We start from the raw sequence: 19,431 nt of genomic DNA, 5'->3' as shown, positions 1-19,431 counted from the left end.
AGCCTTTTGGTTGTGCAGGTGCAATTTTGTTACTCCTCCTCAAATTTAAACAGTAATGGAAGACACGGTCAGAGGTGATATCTCTCTCTCTTTCCTGCACATATCCTTCCCCTATTTGATAGGTGTTGAGCTACTCAACCTACAGATCTTTTACTAATGAGTGAATTTTACAGATTAACTCAGGGCAAATCCTGAACACATTTACCCCATTGATAATCTGTCAAATTCTTGTTGACTTTAAAGTTTTTCTACTATAGAAAGTTTTCTGATCCAGAACCTAATGGTTACAGATAATTTATTAACTGACTTACATATATTGTCCATTGATTTGGAGGCATTATGAAGGCCCCAATCCTTCAGACCTTGTATGTGCAGAGCTCTCATTGAAATCAATGCAAGCTGCATATGCTGAGAGCTGCACACTGTCTAATCCCAAGATGAAAACTTCATGGAAAAAATTATCCATCAAGTTCATTTATTTGCAGACCATGACTTATTTTTATAGGTTTATTTTTCTATACTTTCCTGTTTCAATTGTATATTTTTCCACAACATCTCACTAAAATTTAGTCTTGACAGGAATTACAATTTTTATGACTGTGTGTGAATTTGGTTCTCTGCAAAAAAGAACGGGTTATTATTATTTTTTCTTTCTAAACAACAGAACAATGCTTCCATGAGCTGAATTTATTGGTGAGGAGGGCTCATTTCACATTTTCCATGTGAAGATTAAGAAAAATATTAATGACCTCTTTATTTTTATTTTTAAAATAACGTATCCCATGGTGCAATGCCTCTCACATGTAAAGCAATTCATTTTTATGCACTCTAAAGCACAAAGAATCTGGAATAGTAAATATTAAAGCAGATAGACAATCAAGGCATGGTATAAGACAAAGTATTTATCCATCTTGATCAACTTAGTATGCAGTTTGATCAAAAAAGTATCAGTATGTGAGAATTCAATTGATGAAATATGCAGCTTGATCAGTAAAGTATGCAAAAATTTAACACCTATAGTATTCAGCGTACCCTGTGAATACAGCAGAGTTACAGAGATGCACTGCTGGCTGTGTAAATTATGAAAGTGGATCAACCCAGTATGCAGCCTCGTTATTTTTTTTTATAGAATAGTAACATTAGGCATGTCTCTTGACTATTGAACTATTCAATTTGATCTACAAACTATGCAACAACATGACTATGAAGGTATTCAGTTAAATCAGTGAAGCAAGACTCTCAAAAAGAAAACTACATACTGTGTAGATAAACTAATCATTCAACTTGCTTATTAAGGTGCATTTTTCACATGCTAGTTAGAGCAGAGCTTGTGCATCTGTCTCCTCAGGCTGTGAGGCATGTTCCTAGCTGCAATGTAGACAAGCCCTTAGTGTTAAAGCTCTATAGAGTGTCAGTGAAGTTAAGCTGGTGTAAAACTGATATCTGTAAGATCATAGTCTGATCCGGAATCTCCTGGTTTCACAATGCAGTGGTAAAATATGTTTGGGTGGGTTTACAATCCCTGGATTTTTCTTGTGTTATTGGTTCAAATGATCTGAAACTTTCAAAGAGGAAGTAGATAAAATCTGCTAAATTTCACATGGTTTAATGCCAAAACCCTCTAAAAGGAGAAATTTAAATGATTTCAAGTCAAAATTATAAAGGGCCCAGGTTCGCTCAAAAGTTTATTATCCCTTCCAAACTTTTCAATTATCTTGGTTTGGCATTTGAATTTGTATCAAAAACACCAGTCAATTAAGTTTTGCGTGTTTTTGTGTTGTTTGCAAATATTTCACATTGATCTAATGATTAATTCTCCTCTCAGACTAGATTTACACTAGACCAACTGAGAGAATTTAGACTATAACATGTTCTCAAACATTAAACACATATTGTCACACTCCTTTCTCTCTAGTTCTAGGTTCTGAGTGTTCTTCCCTTCTCTAGTTCTGATGCTGCACACTGAGAAGAATGTTCTTTTGTCAGTTTCCCTGATTTCTAAAGTAATTTGTCCCCTCAAAGATGCAAGGCCAAAGACTTAACTGAAAGCAGAGGAGTTGCATCTGCTTACATCCACAGCTGAACTTGACCTGTTAACTGTTAGTCTTTTTTCCTCATGATAATCTGCTAACCTACACAGATGGCTCATGTTTATACAAACTTTATTGTTGTATCTTGTTTTAAAATACACATGAACTATCTGTTTTCCAGATCCTAACTCAACGTATTAAAATATGGCATAACTATGGTAAGGTGCAGAATAGATTTTTTTCCTTTGAGAACCATCCTGTATCATTAGCCAAATTACTTCCATGTTTAGTACAAGGACACACAAACATCTTCTCATCAACTATTATAATGATCTACTTATATATCTAATGAGCCTTCAAACAGCTTAGTAAAGAAGATGTATTGCTAAATATATATAATATATTTGAATGTGTGTTTCCATTGGCTCTTGATTAAGGTATCCCTGCAGTTTTTCACACTTTAGCACTTTTGTTTTAGGCATTCAGTGTACTGGCTTAACAGTTAAAATCAAATTGTTTTAACCTGTCATGACCTTTATAGTCTTTTTTTAGGCAGCATGGGACAATTGAAGTCAAATTCAGAACTGAGCCAGCCTGAAATGAAATTTGTGACAGTAATGATTTTACTTTTCTCTCGTTACCACACTGGCAAGGGAGGTGGAGGATATAGAGTGATCAAAGCTTTGCTGTTAAGAATTATGCAAAATTATGATGCTAAATGCCATGGTTGCTTACAAACATGTGTATGTTTTGGTCCAGTGCTCAATGTCCTTTGCTACTGAATGATTAATGAATTTGTTGTATTTGTTTATTGCAGGAACATGAAGGCAGTAAATAAAATTTGTACTACTTTTGTTTTTCAGAAAAGGCTGAGCAAGGACAAACAAAGAGAGCTAAAAATCCAACACAAGATGATGAATCTAAGCTGTTTAAATAAAGCAACATTTTATAAATTGCTTGATGTTATTTCTGACTCCCTGCAATAGGTGATTCAAAATGTTGTGTCGTATGCATAAGGATTCTCTGGACTGAAGAAGGTAGTGAATGACCTTTGGATGGTGCCTTTTCTTTTTTAGGGGAGGAGCAGTGTGAAAGTTACAATTTGATAATATTCTTCATAATATTGTAACTAAATGAGTCTAGTTTCTGCTTGAGACATTGTTCAGTCCAGGATTCTACACTAGAAGGGCTTGCTATGCACTGTAAGTAAAAATACATGAGGTGAAATCCTGATTTCCTTGAAGCCAACAGAAAAATATCCCATTGACTTCAACTGAGCCAGGATTTCACTGATAATCCCCTAGCAGTTTGACTACTGGAAAACATCCTCTTGAATTTAATTGATAAGATTCTTCTTATTAAAGTGTTTTATAAATGCCAGGGATGAGTAAAAAAAAATTGGTATTGGAGGCAAACAGAGGTCCTGACTCAGGCAAAATGTCACTGATTTAAATAAACCAAGACATTTATATTGCAAGATGATCTAACTACTTGTAGCTATTGAATGTCCCATGGTGTGAGGAGTATGGGGGGAGGGGTAGCTCTTTTTTTCCAACCTGTCCAATTTCCAAATGAATTAATTTCATTCTGCTTATCTAGATCCAACCTATATATAAAATCGTATGTATATTCACCTTAGAAATTACATACATTAATATGAACACATAAGCCATAAACAAAAACTGCAGCAGGAGTACCAAATAAAAAATAATCAAAGTATTTGGCCATAAGGAGTGCAGGGGGAAAAATCTGATATATTTGACAAACCCTTTACCTTCTCTCTCTTTTCTTTAGAAGTCAAAAAATATCATATGTTCTTATACAGTAGTCAGTCATTACTCTTCTACAAAATTATCTGATAAACAAGATTCAGTTTAATAAGGGATTTTTCCACCACTCTGAGAAAAGAGCAAAGAATCCTGTGGCACCTTATAGACTAACAGAGGTTTTAGAGCATGAGCTGACGAAGTAGGTATTCACCTACGAAAGCTCATGCTCCAAAACGTCTGTTAGTCTATAAGGTGCCACAGGATTCTTTGCTGCTTTTACGGATCCAGACTAACACAGCTACCCCTCTGATATCTGAGAACAGAATTGCTGAAGGTTTCTTAGCAACATCTTGATTCTGACCATATTCATTAAGTCTTGGTTTTTAACTCCATTTCAACCCTTATATTATTTTTAAACGATAAATGACAGATCATAACTTGTCATGCATTTTTACCACCTTAATTGTACTTTTTGGCCACTGGAACATAATATTTTAAAAAGTCTGACCATCTTCAAACATTTCCTATGTAAAAAACAACAACAAAGAAACAGAAATAAAGTAAAACCAACATGCAAACAAACATGTGGGGGAAAAAGGTACCGTTTTTCTTCCCAAACTTGGAATTTACTCAAAATAACACAGCTCAGAAGTGCAGACAAGAGCATTGTCCTATTGACAAGAGGAAATATCCAACTTTCCAATAGGTACAGTACTTGCTTCTAGTTCTGAAAAGTCCTGAGATATCACTCCTTAAAATAACATTTTGGAAACTTTTTGTAATGAAAGGATGGGTTTTCAAGTCTTTTTTCAGGTTTCTAAAAACATCAAATTATAATATTATATTATAATAATCAAATATTATCAAAAATATCAGATATCAAATATCTCCCTCCTGTGAAGCTGGACTCAAGACAACTGAGGCACTGCCTTCCCTGAGGGACTGTACCTTGATGCAGTAGGTCAGCTTGTGTGTCCCTATGACCTTGAGAGCTATGTTGGCAAGAGTTTTAATGCCTGCTAGGGCCACCCAAACTGGACAGACCAAAGGGTGGGATCAAATAAAAAGCAGTCTACTGGCCCTCCAGATTGGGAGGAAATACAAATAAGGCAAAGGGAAGAAACCTCTAATGAATACGCATTAGGCATAGTGGTGTCAGCATAACACATTATAAAGTTGTATCCCAGTCCAATGTGCTTTGGAAGGGAGAAATATAGCCCTTGGGAGATGCCAGGATGATGTCCACTGGTGATGGTTATGATGGTGAGGTGGAAGAAGATAACTAACACTTCAGGTTGTTTTTCAAGGGATGGTGTAAGTACAAGGATGCTCAACTCATTCTGCTTTTCTGGGTTGGAGTGTTTGTGAAGTTCCTACCTGTATTAATAAAACTATTATAAGTTTAGTGTGATTTCCTAAGTGTAAGTGTTGCAACCATGCCCATCAGGACTCCCAACTGAGCAGTAATTCCGATACTACAGGGCCTGACCATGAGAAAAGAACCTACTAAATTTATGAGTGCTAATTGGGGAATCTATGTCAGTATATGATCAATAGATCAGGCAACAATAAAACCATGAAATAAAGCCTTTACACCTACCTGCATCATCATCATAACATGCATTCAGTTCCAGCCCACTTTTTATCATTTTTGTAATGTATCTTTTATAACACCTATTCTGTACATTTAATTTATTTTTTTTATTACTGATAAGCCAACAACTCATTGACTTGATTTACTTGACTGATGGATCCATCACATTTTACCCTTATTTTTATTATTTTGTTATCCGGAAATATAGTGGTTCTCATAAAGCCAGGCTGTGGCTTGTCCTGAGCACACATGCAGCGGGTTTACTCCCTGGCACTGGCTACACATACTAGGGGTAGGGCCAGATTAATGCTCCTGTGGGCCCGGGGTTATTAGATTTTGTGTATGTAAATCTTTTTCCTAATTTAAAACAAAATTATCACAATTATGGCATTGAAGCTATTAACACTATACTAAACTTGCCTTTTAATTAACAAAGCTATTCTGTGGTTACATTTCAGTCTTAAAACATGTAGAATATAGTTAATTCAATTAGAATAGCTTACTTCTTACCTTAGAACAGGTATTAGTTTGTTTCTGGGAGGAAGTTTGGGTGCAGGAGAGGATTCTGACCTGGAGCAGGGGGTTCGGATGCAGAAAGAGGTGCGGGGTGTAGGAGGGAGCTTGAGGGCAGGGGTTTGAGGGTGCAGAAGGTGGTGTGAGGTGGAGGCTCTGGCTGGGAGGTGCTTACCACAGGCAGCTCCCAGTGCAGCAGGGCTCAGGCGGGCTGCCTGCCTGTGTGCTGCGGCCCCATGCCGCTCCTGGAAGCAGCCGGCTTGCTGGTATGTCTCTACGTACCCTTGTGGGGAGGGGGACAACATATCTCTGTGCTCTGCCCATGCCCACAAATGCCGCGCTCGCAGCTCCCATTGGTCGGTTCAATGGAGCAGTGGGGACGGTGCTGGAGGCGGGGGAAGCAGGTGAAGATGCCTCCCCCTGCCAGGGGCTGTGGAGACATACCAGAAACCGACCACTTCCAGGAGTAGTGTGGGGCCATGGCATGCAGGCAGCCTGCCTGAGTCCTGCTGCACTCTGCCCTCCCTTAGCCCAGGCCTTAGACTCCAGCCAATAAAGCCCCTGCATTAATCTAGCCCTGACTGGGGGGTAGCAGCACAGAAGGGAGCTTGTTGCAGCTGAATATAGCTCCCTTTTTTGTTAGATCAGCTGACTCTTGGACTAAAAGGCAGTTCAAATTCATGCCTATATGCCTCCAAAAATTTCCATTTTTGAAAGTAAAATATTAACTGTATATTTATTTGTATTAGGACTGTAAATTCTAAACAGAGACATACCTAGGAAATACCATTTAATATTCAAAGACAAAATATCTTCCTTTTTTAGCTCATTCTACTTTTGGAGTCTATGGTCATTCATGGTAGAATGAACTGGAAACAATTTTTCCACAATTAGTTAATGTCATGCTTTTCAGCTTGTTCAAATCTAAAACTGTTTTATCTAGGTTGCTTTTTAAAATCATCTACAATTTTTGGGGGGCAGGTGGAAGGGAGCATATAATGACATCCTTATATCACGACACAGCTACCATTGATTTCACTGAGAATTTAGCCTAATCAAGAACTGTACAAATGTAAAGAGAGCTGTTCAGAAAATTGTTTCTTTCACCAAAAATTTCTATTAACATTGAGAAAAACAATCTTTAAGCCGAAACCTTTCAGATGAAAATGAAAATCAAATTTGGAAATGCCTTGCAGATTCAAATGGGAACTGCAGTTAAAATGCCTAATGCTCCTCTTTTCCAACGTGGGCCAGGATACCTGGCCAGACTGTATCTCCCATAAAAGCATAAGAATGGCCATACTGGGTTAGACCAATGGTCCATCTAGCCCGGTATCCTGTCTTCTGACAGAGACCAGTGCCAGGCACTTTGGAGGGAATGAACAGAACAGACAACTACTGAATTATCCATCCCTTTCAAGTGAGAGACTAGGGATATCTAGAGCATAGGTTTGCATCCCTCACCATCTTGGCTAATAGCCATTGATGGACCTATCCTCCACTAATGTATCTAATTATTTTGAACCTTGTTTTGGCCTTGACAAAATGCCCTGGCACTGAGTTCCACTGGTTGACTGTGTGTTGTGTGAAGAAGTACTTCCTTTTGTTTTAAACCTATTAATTTCTTTGGGTGACCCCTGGATCTTGTGTTATGAAAAGGGGTAAATGACACTTATTTACTTTCTACAAATGATTCATCATTTTACTGATCTCTATCATATCCCTCCTTAGGCTCTTTTCCAAGTTGAACAGTTCCAGACTTTAATCACTCCTCATATGGAAGCTTTTCCACACCTCTAATCATTTTTATTGCCCTTTCTTGGGCCTTTACCAATTCTAATATATCTTTATTGAGATGGGGCCACCATAATTGCATGCAGTATTAAAGGTGTAGGCATACCATGGATTTATACAGTGGCATTATGATATTTTCAGTCTTTTTATCTATCCCTTTCCTATTGGCTCCTAACGATCTACTAGCTTCTTTGACTGCAACTGCACATTGAGTAGTTCTTTTCGGAGAACTATCCACAGTGATTCCATGATCTTTCTTGAGTGGCAACAGCTAATTTAGATGTCATCATTTTACATGTGTAGTTGGTATTATGTTTTCCAATGTGCATTACTTTGCATTTATCAACACTAAATTTCATCTGCCATTTTGTTGCCCAGTCGCCCAGTTTTGTGATTTCCCTTTGTAACTCTTTGCAGTCTTCTTTGGACTTAACTATTGATAGTAATTTTGTATCATCTCCAAATTTTGCTGCCTCACTTTTTACCCCCTTTTTCGGATTTCTGATTATGCTGAATAGAACTGGTCCCAGTACAGACCCGGGGAGACACCACTACAGTAAAACAGTAAGTGGCATCAGGAAGGAGCTTGGTACAGAGTTGAAGGCAACAGGCTCAACTCTTTCTACTTTGCAGTGTTAATTGAATCTGTTCTTTCCTTAAAATGTTGCGTAATATGTTCCTGTTGTCTACTGTGTTCCTTTGTGCTGTTAAATGGCTCTTGTGTTTTATCCAAAAGATGGCTGCACTTCTGAAGTGGGTAAAGCAATCCCTGCATAACCGTTTAAGTGTGTGGATGAAAGATGTGTAAACTGCTATTATTGTTACCAGAAGGCTTTCCAGTTACCTACAGATAGTGGTTGTTATATTTAAGGAACACTAGTGTGTTTAGTATTTCATTCCAGGCTCATTTGTCTCTTGTCTTCTCTTATTTTTTTTTTCATGTCTCATTAGGACATTTGCTAAGACCGTATTCATGTGATTCCCTGGATATTGCAAAGGATAACATTCAAATCAGCGATACTCTACTCTTTTTTGTTTTTATTGTAACATAGGCCATAATAAATTGGTTTGTGATTTATGTTACTATACTACATCAGTGTTTTAATTGAGTAAGGGCAGAAGATTCCAGCCCACTGTCTCTGGTGTGTTATAGATTTGAGCTTTCAGCTTGTTCCCTGGTTGCAGTGGACAAGATTGTAGATTTTTACCATTACACTGTCACCATTACTGCTCAAGTTAAACATCTGCCTTAGGTCCCCCACACCGCTCTACCCAAATGAAGCATTTGTGACATCTATGCTTGTTTATTAATGTGAATTTATATAACAGAATTCTGTACCTCACTGTGTTCCAAATCTCTAAGGGAATAAGTAGATTGCTGACCAGGTAAATCATTAAATCACATCTCTTCTACTGCTTTACTTTCACAAAAGCTTTAAAAACTCTGTTAACCAATCCCTAAAGAAAACCCAGGGAGTACAATGCATATTTGTATACCAAACAGTATTTGCTTCACTGCATCTGAACATGAAATTGCTTTTAAAATATATGCACTATCTTGATTATTAAAAACAGATAGCATTAAAATGGTCTCTAAGGCTTTAATATTGCTTTCAGTCTGTATTAAGTACTGACTTCCAATCTTACATCTTGAGAATCACAGTCTTGGACACTTTGATTTGCTTCCTTTGTTGAGGCAAGGGTCTCCTTATCTGCTGAGGCATTTTGCTGAAAGTAGGAAAGAAAAAAAATGAAAAAAAAAGTAAATACTGAGACAAGCTGTAGACAGAATTTACATGAAAATCAGGATTGCAAATAGAATACAATAAGTTTATTGTAAATTGTCAATTACTCATCAATTACTCTCTGTTTTGTATTTTCAGGGCATTTGCTTCTTGCAAAGCATTTTGATACATGTGATTACTTATGTATAAAATCAGTAATAATCAAGATTTCCTCACAGAAGACTGAAACGTGAAGATTTTATTTAATGATAAGCTTTGCCTTGGATAGCACTTCCTTTATAGTATTGTGTAATGCAGCACACATTTGCCTAGATTCTCCTCTGCACCCAGATACAGCCAACACACAAGGCAGGGAAGAGAAAGGGAATATCAGTAATCTATGCCTAACATCTTTTGGTACTTGTGAGCCAGACTTGCTTATTAGCATATGTTGGCACATCTTAAGAACTGCCTTATCTTATTCCAACCAGCTATGATCTATGGGACCTTACACAGGTTGTGAACTGGGGTGGTGAAAACATGCTCTTCTCTATGCCCGCAATCAGAAGCAGTGAGTTTTATGGGCCCATGGTGCTGAGGCTCCGGCAATATTCAGGGCCCAGAGGCCCAGCTCCACCAATGTTTGGGGCCGGGTCTCTCCCTCAGCCTCCACCTGCTGCCCCCACGTGCCTCCTCCAGACCCCAGAGCATCCCTGCCTCAAGTGGGCGACTGCCCCCTGCTCCACTCTGCCAGCATCAACTGCTGCTACAGAGTCCAGAGCCCCTCATTCACTAATGTCACGGCAGGCTGCTCCTGCCCTTCCACCTTGGACCCTTCCCTTTTCCGGTGGGACTCTCCACCAGCACAGGAGGCTCACTCCCTGCCTGGAGTCACTGCTCCTGCCCCATGCTGCACAAGTGGGCTACAGTGAGGGGCAGCAGCAGGGGAGGAGGCGCACACGTGCTGGCAGTCCCTCCCCACTCCTTGGCATCCATCACAGGGGAGGTGAGGGGGCTTCCTGGACCTGAGAGGCATAGAAGATGAGTGTACTGCTGGTGGGGGGGAGGGAAGAAGGGGGTCCCTCTCCCGGAGCTCACTGCTGCTAGCAGGGAGAGTTCTGGGGGAGTCCTCCTCTCTGGCCCCAGCCCTGGGGCAGTCAGACTGCACCCCAAACTCCTCATTCCCAACCCCGCACCACCCCAGAGCCCACACCCCAACTCTCTGCCCTAGCCCTGAGCCCCTCCCACACTCCAAACCCCTCATCTTCAACCCCAGCCAGAGTGCAAATCCCCCCACACCTTAACCCTCTGCCCCAGCCCTGAGTCCCCTCCTGCACCATAATCCCTCATCCCCGCATCCCTACCCTCTGTCTGAGCCCTTCCCACACCCCAAACCCCTCATCACCAGCCCCACGCCGTTATTTTAAAAAGTATATATTGGCTTACAAGGCAGGTGTGTGTGGGGGGGAATTTGGACCTGTTCTAGGCACCATAAAAAATTATACAAACCTGCCGCACCTACTCACAATATGTCCCTCCCACCTTTAAGACAGGTTATTTGTGTGTTGAGAACAGTTGGTATAAACTGTAAACCAGCTGAGAGATCTCTAACATTGGAAAAATCCTCTATTGTCCCTTTTCAGCCATATTCCAACACTTTGTGGCATTACAAACAGAGAAATGAATAAGGATGCTATTTTGATACAAAATCTGTACCACAGTTACATTATATAGATATACATAAGCATCATACTTTTGTTGTTTACCTGTAGTAATGTTGATAGTTCCAGGTTCCCTCATCCCTAACAAGAACTACAGTACAGAATGACATGGCTGGATAAACATATAGGATATTTTAAATATATGAACCATTAAATTTGAAGATTTCATCTTCATACCAGTTGTACATACTGTTTGTTAATAAAGTATAAATAAAACACACACCATGCTGAAAAATAAAACGTAACATAAAATTGCCATTGTAGTACAATATGCAACATAGTTTAATGAAGAATTTCAGTGGGACATTATCACAGCCTGCTCATTATCAGTTATACAGGACTATCTGTTGTGAAAGCACTAAACCTTTGATCATCTTGAAAATTTCTAATGTATTTTTATTGTTCTTCTATTTCTATCAGAAATTCTTTAGGGTCTGATCCAAAGCCCATTGAAGTTAATATGAAGACTTCAGCTGACATCAGTGGAATTTGAATCAGGCCCTAGCTGCCTCAAAAATGTGAGATCCTTGAACCACTAGAAGAGAATTTATTACTCCAGTGACTATGGCCTATCAATATGGCTCAAACATTGATTTTGGAATTTATTGTAGGATTTATTCTCTCAGAATATATTAAAATATGTTCTCAGAGAATAAATCCTACAATGAATTCCAAAATCAATGTTTATGAGCCTTATTGATTTTGGTATGAGTTTCAAGTCATGAAAAGTTTAGCATCTGTATCTGGATGAATATTTTCAGATGAAGTTGGGCTGCTCTATATTTCCGGCTGAGATCTTGAAACAAGTAAATCTTGCATTTTGTCCAAAATTTCACAACAATTTAGCTGGGAACAGGCAACTAAATCACCAATTGGTCATCTTCAAAGACCAGTTTTGAAAGGCTGTTCCATCTTTAGAGCCCTGCAAATCTGCAGACTATGTTTGTGGATCACTGACCAGATGTGGATACAAATTTTGTATCTGCTCAGGGTTCTATTAATCTTTCTTGTGTCAGTAACCTCCCTCTTATACCAATGTTTTAGAAATTTCCAGATTTGATAGATAGCTGAAGAGAAGAAGTGGGTAGATTATAGACAACAAAATAGTGTTTTTCTTTAATGATAGGAGGATGTCTTCAGTAAGGCGGCTTTAGTTTCGTGGAGGCTGATAAATGACAGACAAGCTATAGTCATGAAAACAGCTGGTGATATGTGGCCTAGTTTTGGCAAGACTATTAGTCTTATTGGGATATGACACCAAAGCAATCCTTGCTTTCTTGGTGTTTCTAGCAATATGGGGAGGTGGGGACTATTTTCAATTTTGGCCCAGAGTATGGCATCACATTACAAACTTCTGAACAAGAGAAAGAGAAGTATTTATTTGAAAATAGACAAAAAATTGCTAGTTATGTGATCTGGGGAATCAGTTTGGTGAAATAATGAATTTTCTTTCATAACAATGGACCTATTTGATTAAGTAATCTACCTGTCTGAACGATGAGGGGTAGTAGTAGAGTTGTGTAAACTTGAAATTCCAATTGTCCTATAGGAGTTTACTTGCTCCACATAGTAAATACCATTGAATAACACCGAGTTCTTGAATGATAAGACCTTCCCCTTTCTGTAAGACAACTGACATATTAAGGTTCATCGCTTCAAATTCATCAATATAGATGCCATGTCACTTGATGTTTTTTGTTTCTTTCTCCCTTTCCAGAGCATCATGGACAAACACATATAGCCTAAATTCTCTTAAGGAGGTGCTGGTGCCAAGCAAGCCCCTCTCCACTCCCTCTTTTCCTCTCGCCCCCTGTACTCAGCAGAATCTCCATATCCTTCCCTATTTCTATTCCATTTATCTTCCTTTTCTCAATCAAATGAGCCTTCTCCCATTCCCCTAGAAGTTCCTATATAGTGAATGCTCCTCTACCCTACCCTTAAGAATGGTTCGTGCTTCTTACCCACATCTCCTGTGCAACCATCATCTCCAGTTCTTCTTCATGCTGTGGCTCCATGTGAATTCTTCCTTGCTCATGTCCTCAGTTCCTGCTTAAATTTGCCACTCCCGTCTCCTGTCTGTTGTTTCCTGACCCAAAGGAGGTTTCAGGAAACAGCAGGATGGGACTCAGCAGATCATGGTGAGAGTGCAGGCCAGAAACAAAGAGAGGTTTTTGTCAGCCTGTTCCTGGTTCCTCCCAAGAGCTCTAACCTGTTTCACCTCCTAGCAGCCAGAAACCCTTTCACATTCCATCTGGCCACTTCAAAACCCTGGAAACTGGCGGAATCTAATTGTTCAACACTCGTGTTCACATTCTGAAGTCCATAACCAGTCCTTACTCAGGGAAATTTCTCATTCTTTTCAATGGTAATTTCACCTGAGCAAGGGCTTCAGCATTTGACCACCAGGATTATCCAGTTTCCTAAAGACTACAGCATCTGTATGGATTTTTATGGGGTTCCAGGAATAGTTAGAATTAATTTCTTAGATGAAATACCACGACAAATTATATTTCTTAAACATCATTAAGGTTTTGTTTAGTGTTTATAGATTCATAGATTCCAAGGTCAGAAGGGACCACTGTGATGATCTAGTGTGGCTTCCTGTACAACACAGCATAGAACTTTCCCAAAATCACTCCTATACCATATCTTTTAGGAAAATATCCAACCTTGATTTAGAAATTGTGAGTGATTCAGAATCCACCATGACCCTTGGTAAATTGTTCCAATAGTTAATTAGCCTCACTGTAAAAAATGTACACCTTATTTCCAGTCTGAATTTGTCTAGCTTCAGCTTCTAGCATTTGAAGCATCTTTCTCTGTTAGATTGAAGAGCCCATTTTTAAATATTTGTTCCCCATGTAGCTACCAGTAGACTTTAATCAAGAAACCCCTTCACCTTCTCTTGTTAAGCTAAATAGATTGATTAAAGCATAGTGATAGAATTAAGAAGCTCATCCTCATGGCTTTTCTTTGAACCTTCTCCCATTTTTCATCATTTTTCTGGAATTGTTGACACCTGAACTGTACTCAGTATTCCAGCAGCAGTCACACCAGTGCCTGATATAGAGGTAAAATAACCTCTCTACTCCTATTCAGGATTCCCCTATTTATGCCTCCAAGGATTGTATTAGCCCTTTTGGCCACAGGGTTGCACTGGGAGCTCATGTTAAAAGGGCTATTGACTCGCAGATGATGTGAATGAATGCCTTGAAACAAACCTTTATAAATAAAATTTTTTGTTTTTGAAAAAAAATTCTCAGCCCTAATGAAAATGGAAACATTATTTACTTGCTGATTTAAATCACTTAGCATATTGATAAAAATGCTGGTGTGTATTTGCAGGCAAAATAATTTGGAAACAGCTCCTGGACTCCTTTCTATTTTGTCTAAGCCCTTCTGAACCCTGCCCAAAGCTTTTAAATCCAGGATTTTGCATGTGAAATTTTTCAGTGGATTTGTATCCACTAGAGCAGATTTGAAAAATATAGATATTTGCAGGTGAGACCTTTCAAGCTTGACCAAAAAAACAACAACAGGTATTGAAAAGTCACATATCTGCACTAAGTAAAGATGTTTACAATTCATTTAACATATATGTTTGCCGCTGAAACTAGAATCCATTTGTGTGTGCATAGCTTGCAACAAAAAGTCAAGGAAATTTACAACAGAAAAGCAAGCCAAACTCATAATTTCTCTGAATTTTCTAAATGTTCTTAGCTTCTATTGATACATTATCCCCATTTAAACTACTTACAATTTTTCTTTTCAAAAATATACTACATTATTATAATTTCTTTGGTCTCGCTATTATTTCTTTACTGCCTAATACCACTACTTCATTATGGCAATTGAATTACTACCTGGTAATCTCTTTTGACTTTGATATGTAGTTGAATTCTTTATTCAGTTATGTTGTTTTACCTCTTCTTCTTACAAGACTTGCTGGGTTTTATTGTGCAGCCATTATTTACACTGGTAAGCACTTACATGAGAAGCCCCACCAGCTACTTGCCAAAGTGCCCACAAACATGAATAAATGTTCCAACTTCAGGTCATTCATTTTCCCTTATGTACAACCCACTTGTGTTCTCTTCTCTCAGTTTAAGTTTTACAGTGAGTTCTCTTTTCTCAGTTTAAGTTGGCAGTGAATTAATATGCATTCTGAGAAGCAATTTAAGTTAAAGGTCTTCTTATAGACTTAACAAGGGACTTCTGCCAGACTTTGATCTCAAACAAGTGTCCAACTGTTATAAATCCAAGTAGTCATATGATTTTATAAAAATCAGTGGTCTCATCTGCACAATAATGCCTGTAAAGTTCACTAAGATGTTGGACATCAAACCCATGGCTATGCCCTGAAACCTACAGACTATTTTGGTCTAAATCGTAGATGCAATACCACTGGCACTTGTCCAGGGATAAACTTTTATCCTTAGAAGCATCAAAGGCCAAGACTAGAAACATTTAAAAAACATTTACAGGAAGTGCTTGATACCCTGCTCTGTGGTATCCATCTGGATAGCTGAAGCCAGCCTCAAAGGCTGATGGGAGTTTTAGTCATATCCCTCCCAGGAAGCCACAAGGACAGATGAACAACCAGACAGATGGTGTGTAACAGGACTGCATACAAAAAAAAATCAACTAATACTTGGTCTGGCTGTAGATGTTGCAAGGCTCTGTGCAAACTCAGATAAGGAATTTCCTCAGAACTACTTTCATCAATTTACTTCAAGGACCTTTTTTTTAAAGTTCTTTGGCACAGAGGTGCTTATGATGTCTGGGTTGGTAACATTTGTCAAGGAGGACAAGGATAGTTTGATAGCTGGGAGCTGGAACAGAGTTCTCAGTGCTTTTCTGGGCCAGCTGCATTGTAATGCATCCAGAAATCTCTCATTCCCATAATCTTTGGCGTTTGTCACATTCCCCCAAACACAAAGCTCTGACTATCTAGTTGCACACTATATACATGCACAGGGCAAGCACTCCCCATCTGATTTTTTTTAAGGGGCCATTAGAAAAAAATGCTTCGCCTGACAGAGCCTTGCATAATTTCTGGGCAGATTACAATTGCAATTCTTCATGACTGCTTTCTGTTTCGTGTTCTAATCTTTTCTGTCCAAAATGTGATGTGACAGAGATGTGTTTCCACACAATTTTGGAAGTAATCAAAACTAGCTGGGGGCCTCTTAATAGCTGGAGACAAATACAAAAGACAGTCCCTTACTGAATACAACAGAGAAACCTGTACAACTTTTTGTAAATACTGGTAGTGTAAAGCAAATACTTGAGTCAGTTTCTTAGCAGTGTGACTATAGAAGGTTATACATAAGAAATAAGAAAAAAAGAGAGAAATTAAGAAGCACAAACTTTGGTAATAATGAAACTATACAGGCTATAGTTCCCTATGTCTGATGGTCACCATCATACATACAAGTTGGCACAATTAGCAAGGAGCCCTGCAAGCGTTTGTATACTACACTGAGAATGTCACTCAGCGAAGACCTGGAGATAATTGTCTCTTGTCAGTAACAGGGAGTTCAGTTTTCATCCCTATTCAAACCTTGTTCTCTTTGGCCTAATAAATTCAAATACATTTGTACAGTCACTAGTGTATCACTTTTCATAGGATCCCAGATCACTTTATGAACTATGTACTAAATCCTTATGTATTCAGTCTTTAAGCAGGCAAAACTCCCACTGAGAGTTTTACCTTTGTAAGGCATGAATTAAAACTAATGATTTCAGAATCTGGACTTTTGAATGTTTAGCACCACTGAAATTTAAGCATCTCTGGGGTGAGAAGTGGCGGCTAATTTGTACACCTTATGCTACGGGGACATTTTCTTCAGGGACACCAGGAAAACCCCCAGGACATATCTTATGAAAATTCATTAACATCAATGCGAAAAAGACAACATTTCCCTTTCTTTTTCGCTGCTTCAGGTCTCAAGTGAACTAATGGTAGCTCTGGAATGTCAACACTTTTCATCTTGGAAATGGAGAGAGACTGTCAACGTATGTCACAGAAACACCAGAATATCCATCAGATAGTAATTACTTTTGGCATTCAAACAGATGATCTGGAAGTAAAAGTCTCCATATCCAGTTATCAAACTCAAGTCATCTTTTCTGCTCTAAAGTATAGTGAGAAAACTTAAAATTATTCAATGACTGACAAAGAGAGCAAGAAAATTTGAGACAATGGTACACACACACATTTCTCACTTTTGAAACATTGTTGTAACATACTTGTGACTACATCATAATTGCTTCCCTGTGGTATGTAACGGACCATTAATGTTTGTATGTTTTCTTTGCTATTCTTCTGTGTTTCTTCCTCTTTTAAATCTCTACTGTATTTCTAAGAAATAAAAGTAAAAGCACATTCAGAAGAAGCCCTACAGGCAAAAGCTAGGAAAGAGCTCTTTCATTTCAGACATTGTTTGTAGTGTATGGGGTTTTGTTTTGTTTTGTTCTGTAGACTGTATAACTCTTCAGCCTAAAATAATTTTATTTTACCAAATCAGTTGTTAACAGTCTAAAACTGGTGGGATCAATCTATTACTTATAACAATCTTTCTAAGAGAGATCCAACAAAGCATTCCCAGGTACTGCTAAGATCTACATTTACCCATACTGTGTTCACAAAGTTACTATATTAAAGATAGTTCATTACTTAAAATGGCACAGAAACTGGAAATGATAATCAATACCGTTTTAATCTATAAACACAGGGAAAAAGACTGATCTGGGGAGACAACATTGAAGAACAACATTATTTTGCTCTTGGGAATCTACAAAATAAATGTATTTAATATTTAAGAAACAACATAAAAGATCAGACTAAGAACACAAAAGGGAGAAAAAAGATCATTTGTCTCTTTCTGTGCCTGAATTCACCCTCTTCAGTCTTAGTACTACAGTTGATATTACCCTTCATTAGGAGCATAATAAAAAATGATGCATATATGTTCCAATGGCTAGACACAATATTGAAGGCTGAGAGACTGATAGGATTTTTCACTTGGTTTTATATTTTCAGCAAGACTCTTTATATGCATTTGTCTTAAATAAATATATTAACTGGATGTTACTTGTAAATGTACAAATTCCCAAGAGCAAGCTAAATGTGAAGATAATGCTATTCTTAAATGTAATCTCCTTCAGTCTTTTTTCTTGTCTTTTTGCATAAAATATTTCAAAAGGCTGAGTTTTAAGTCTCATAAGTATATAAAAATACTAAACTAATAGTACACCCCCAATTATTTAAAACTTACATTTCGGTGAAACCTACAAAGCATATCTTCAGCCGTTCATGATTTATCTACATATAACTTTTCTCAGCACATAACTTTTTCATGTTCAATTGAATAAACAATGATTTTTAACATCTTTCAGATAATGTTAAGGCTCCAATTCAGCAAGGTTCTTAAGAATATGCCTATTGTGAAGAATTGTAAATAACCTCATTGACTTGAATGGGACTACTCACATGCTCAAAATATGGTGATGAATCCTGGCCACGTGCCCCCTGAAACATGTTGCACAGACAATAAGTTAGGCATGTGATTTAAGTATCTTGCTCAACTGAGGCCTCAAGAATACTTCAGTTCAACAGGAATTTGTGTAATGAAATTATGAGCGACTTATAATAGGTAGCTTAGAACAGAAGCTAGAAATCACTGGTAACTATAACTTGTACTGCCTATGCATTCTATTATTTTAATACTTTGAAGCTAGAGTCTTGTAGTTAAATTATACCTATTCATATTATGAAGCAAGTAAAATACTAATATGAATATAAGTACGATATGGCACACAATGGAAAAACAACAATATATTTACTTTCAATATATACCAACTTTTCTATCGTGTTCCAGTAAGCTTCATTTAAATATTGCAATATGTTAAGTAAATTCCACAAGCCTACAAAAAAGTGAAACAAAATTTAGCAAAACCTAAATTCAGCCATTGATATCTGTCATTTGCTCAAATTATTGTCATTTGTTTGTCTGTTGCAATCTCTAAGGAGGTAAGAATAAATGAGATACAAACAAGATGGTTTTCATGAGAGCATTCAGAAGTGTCTGGAAGGTTCTCAGATGCATAAGTAATTATGCAAAGATTTATATTTGGACATAAAGAAACCTTCTTGTTCAAAGTGTAGACAAGGGTTGGACCATACTTCAATATATGTTCAATATCCATTGTCTAACATCACCATTATCACAACTGAGAGGCCAGTTGGCAATCAGGTGAGGCTTGTTTTGTTTTCACACTGCC

The 19,431-nt window shown here is 38.0% G+C and overlaps 1 protein-coding gene across 5 annotated transcripts in view; it reads right to left on the bottom strand.

Moving 5' to 3' along the window:
• Window positions 1-19,431, bottom strand: part of LUZP2 (leucine zipper protein 2) — a 360,723-nt gene that overhangs the window by 13,524 nt on the left and 327,768 nt on the right. For 3 of the 5 annotated variants that reach the window (XM_030560188.1, XM_030560184.1, XM_030560186.1), the window contains one exon: window positions 9,336-9,428. The exons of 1 other annotated variant lie outside the window; for it this stretch is intronic. In XM_030560188.1, coding sequence (XP_030416048.1) covers window positions 9,336-9,428 — 93 coding nt within the window. The remainder of the gene's footprint in view (window positions 1-9,335; window positions 9,429-19,431) is intronic. One more of the 5 variants, XM_030560185.1, reaches the window with a different exon arrangement.

This window comes from Gopherus evgoodei, chromosome 4 (genome assembly GCF_007399415.2).
Source record: "Gopherus evgoodei ecotype Sinaloan lineage chromosome 4, rGopEvg1_v1.p, whole genome shotgun sequence".
In the NCBI taxonomy this organism is placed as follows: domain Eukaryota; kingdom Metazoa; phylum Chordata; order Testudines; family Testudinidae; genus Gopherus; species Gopherus evgoodei.
The sequence above is the reverse complement of the archived record's forward strand: the minus strand, read 5'-3'. Positions and strand labels throughout refer to the sequence as shown.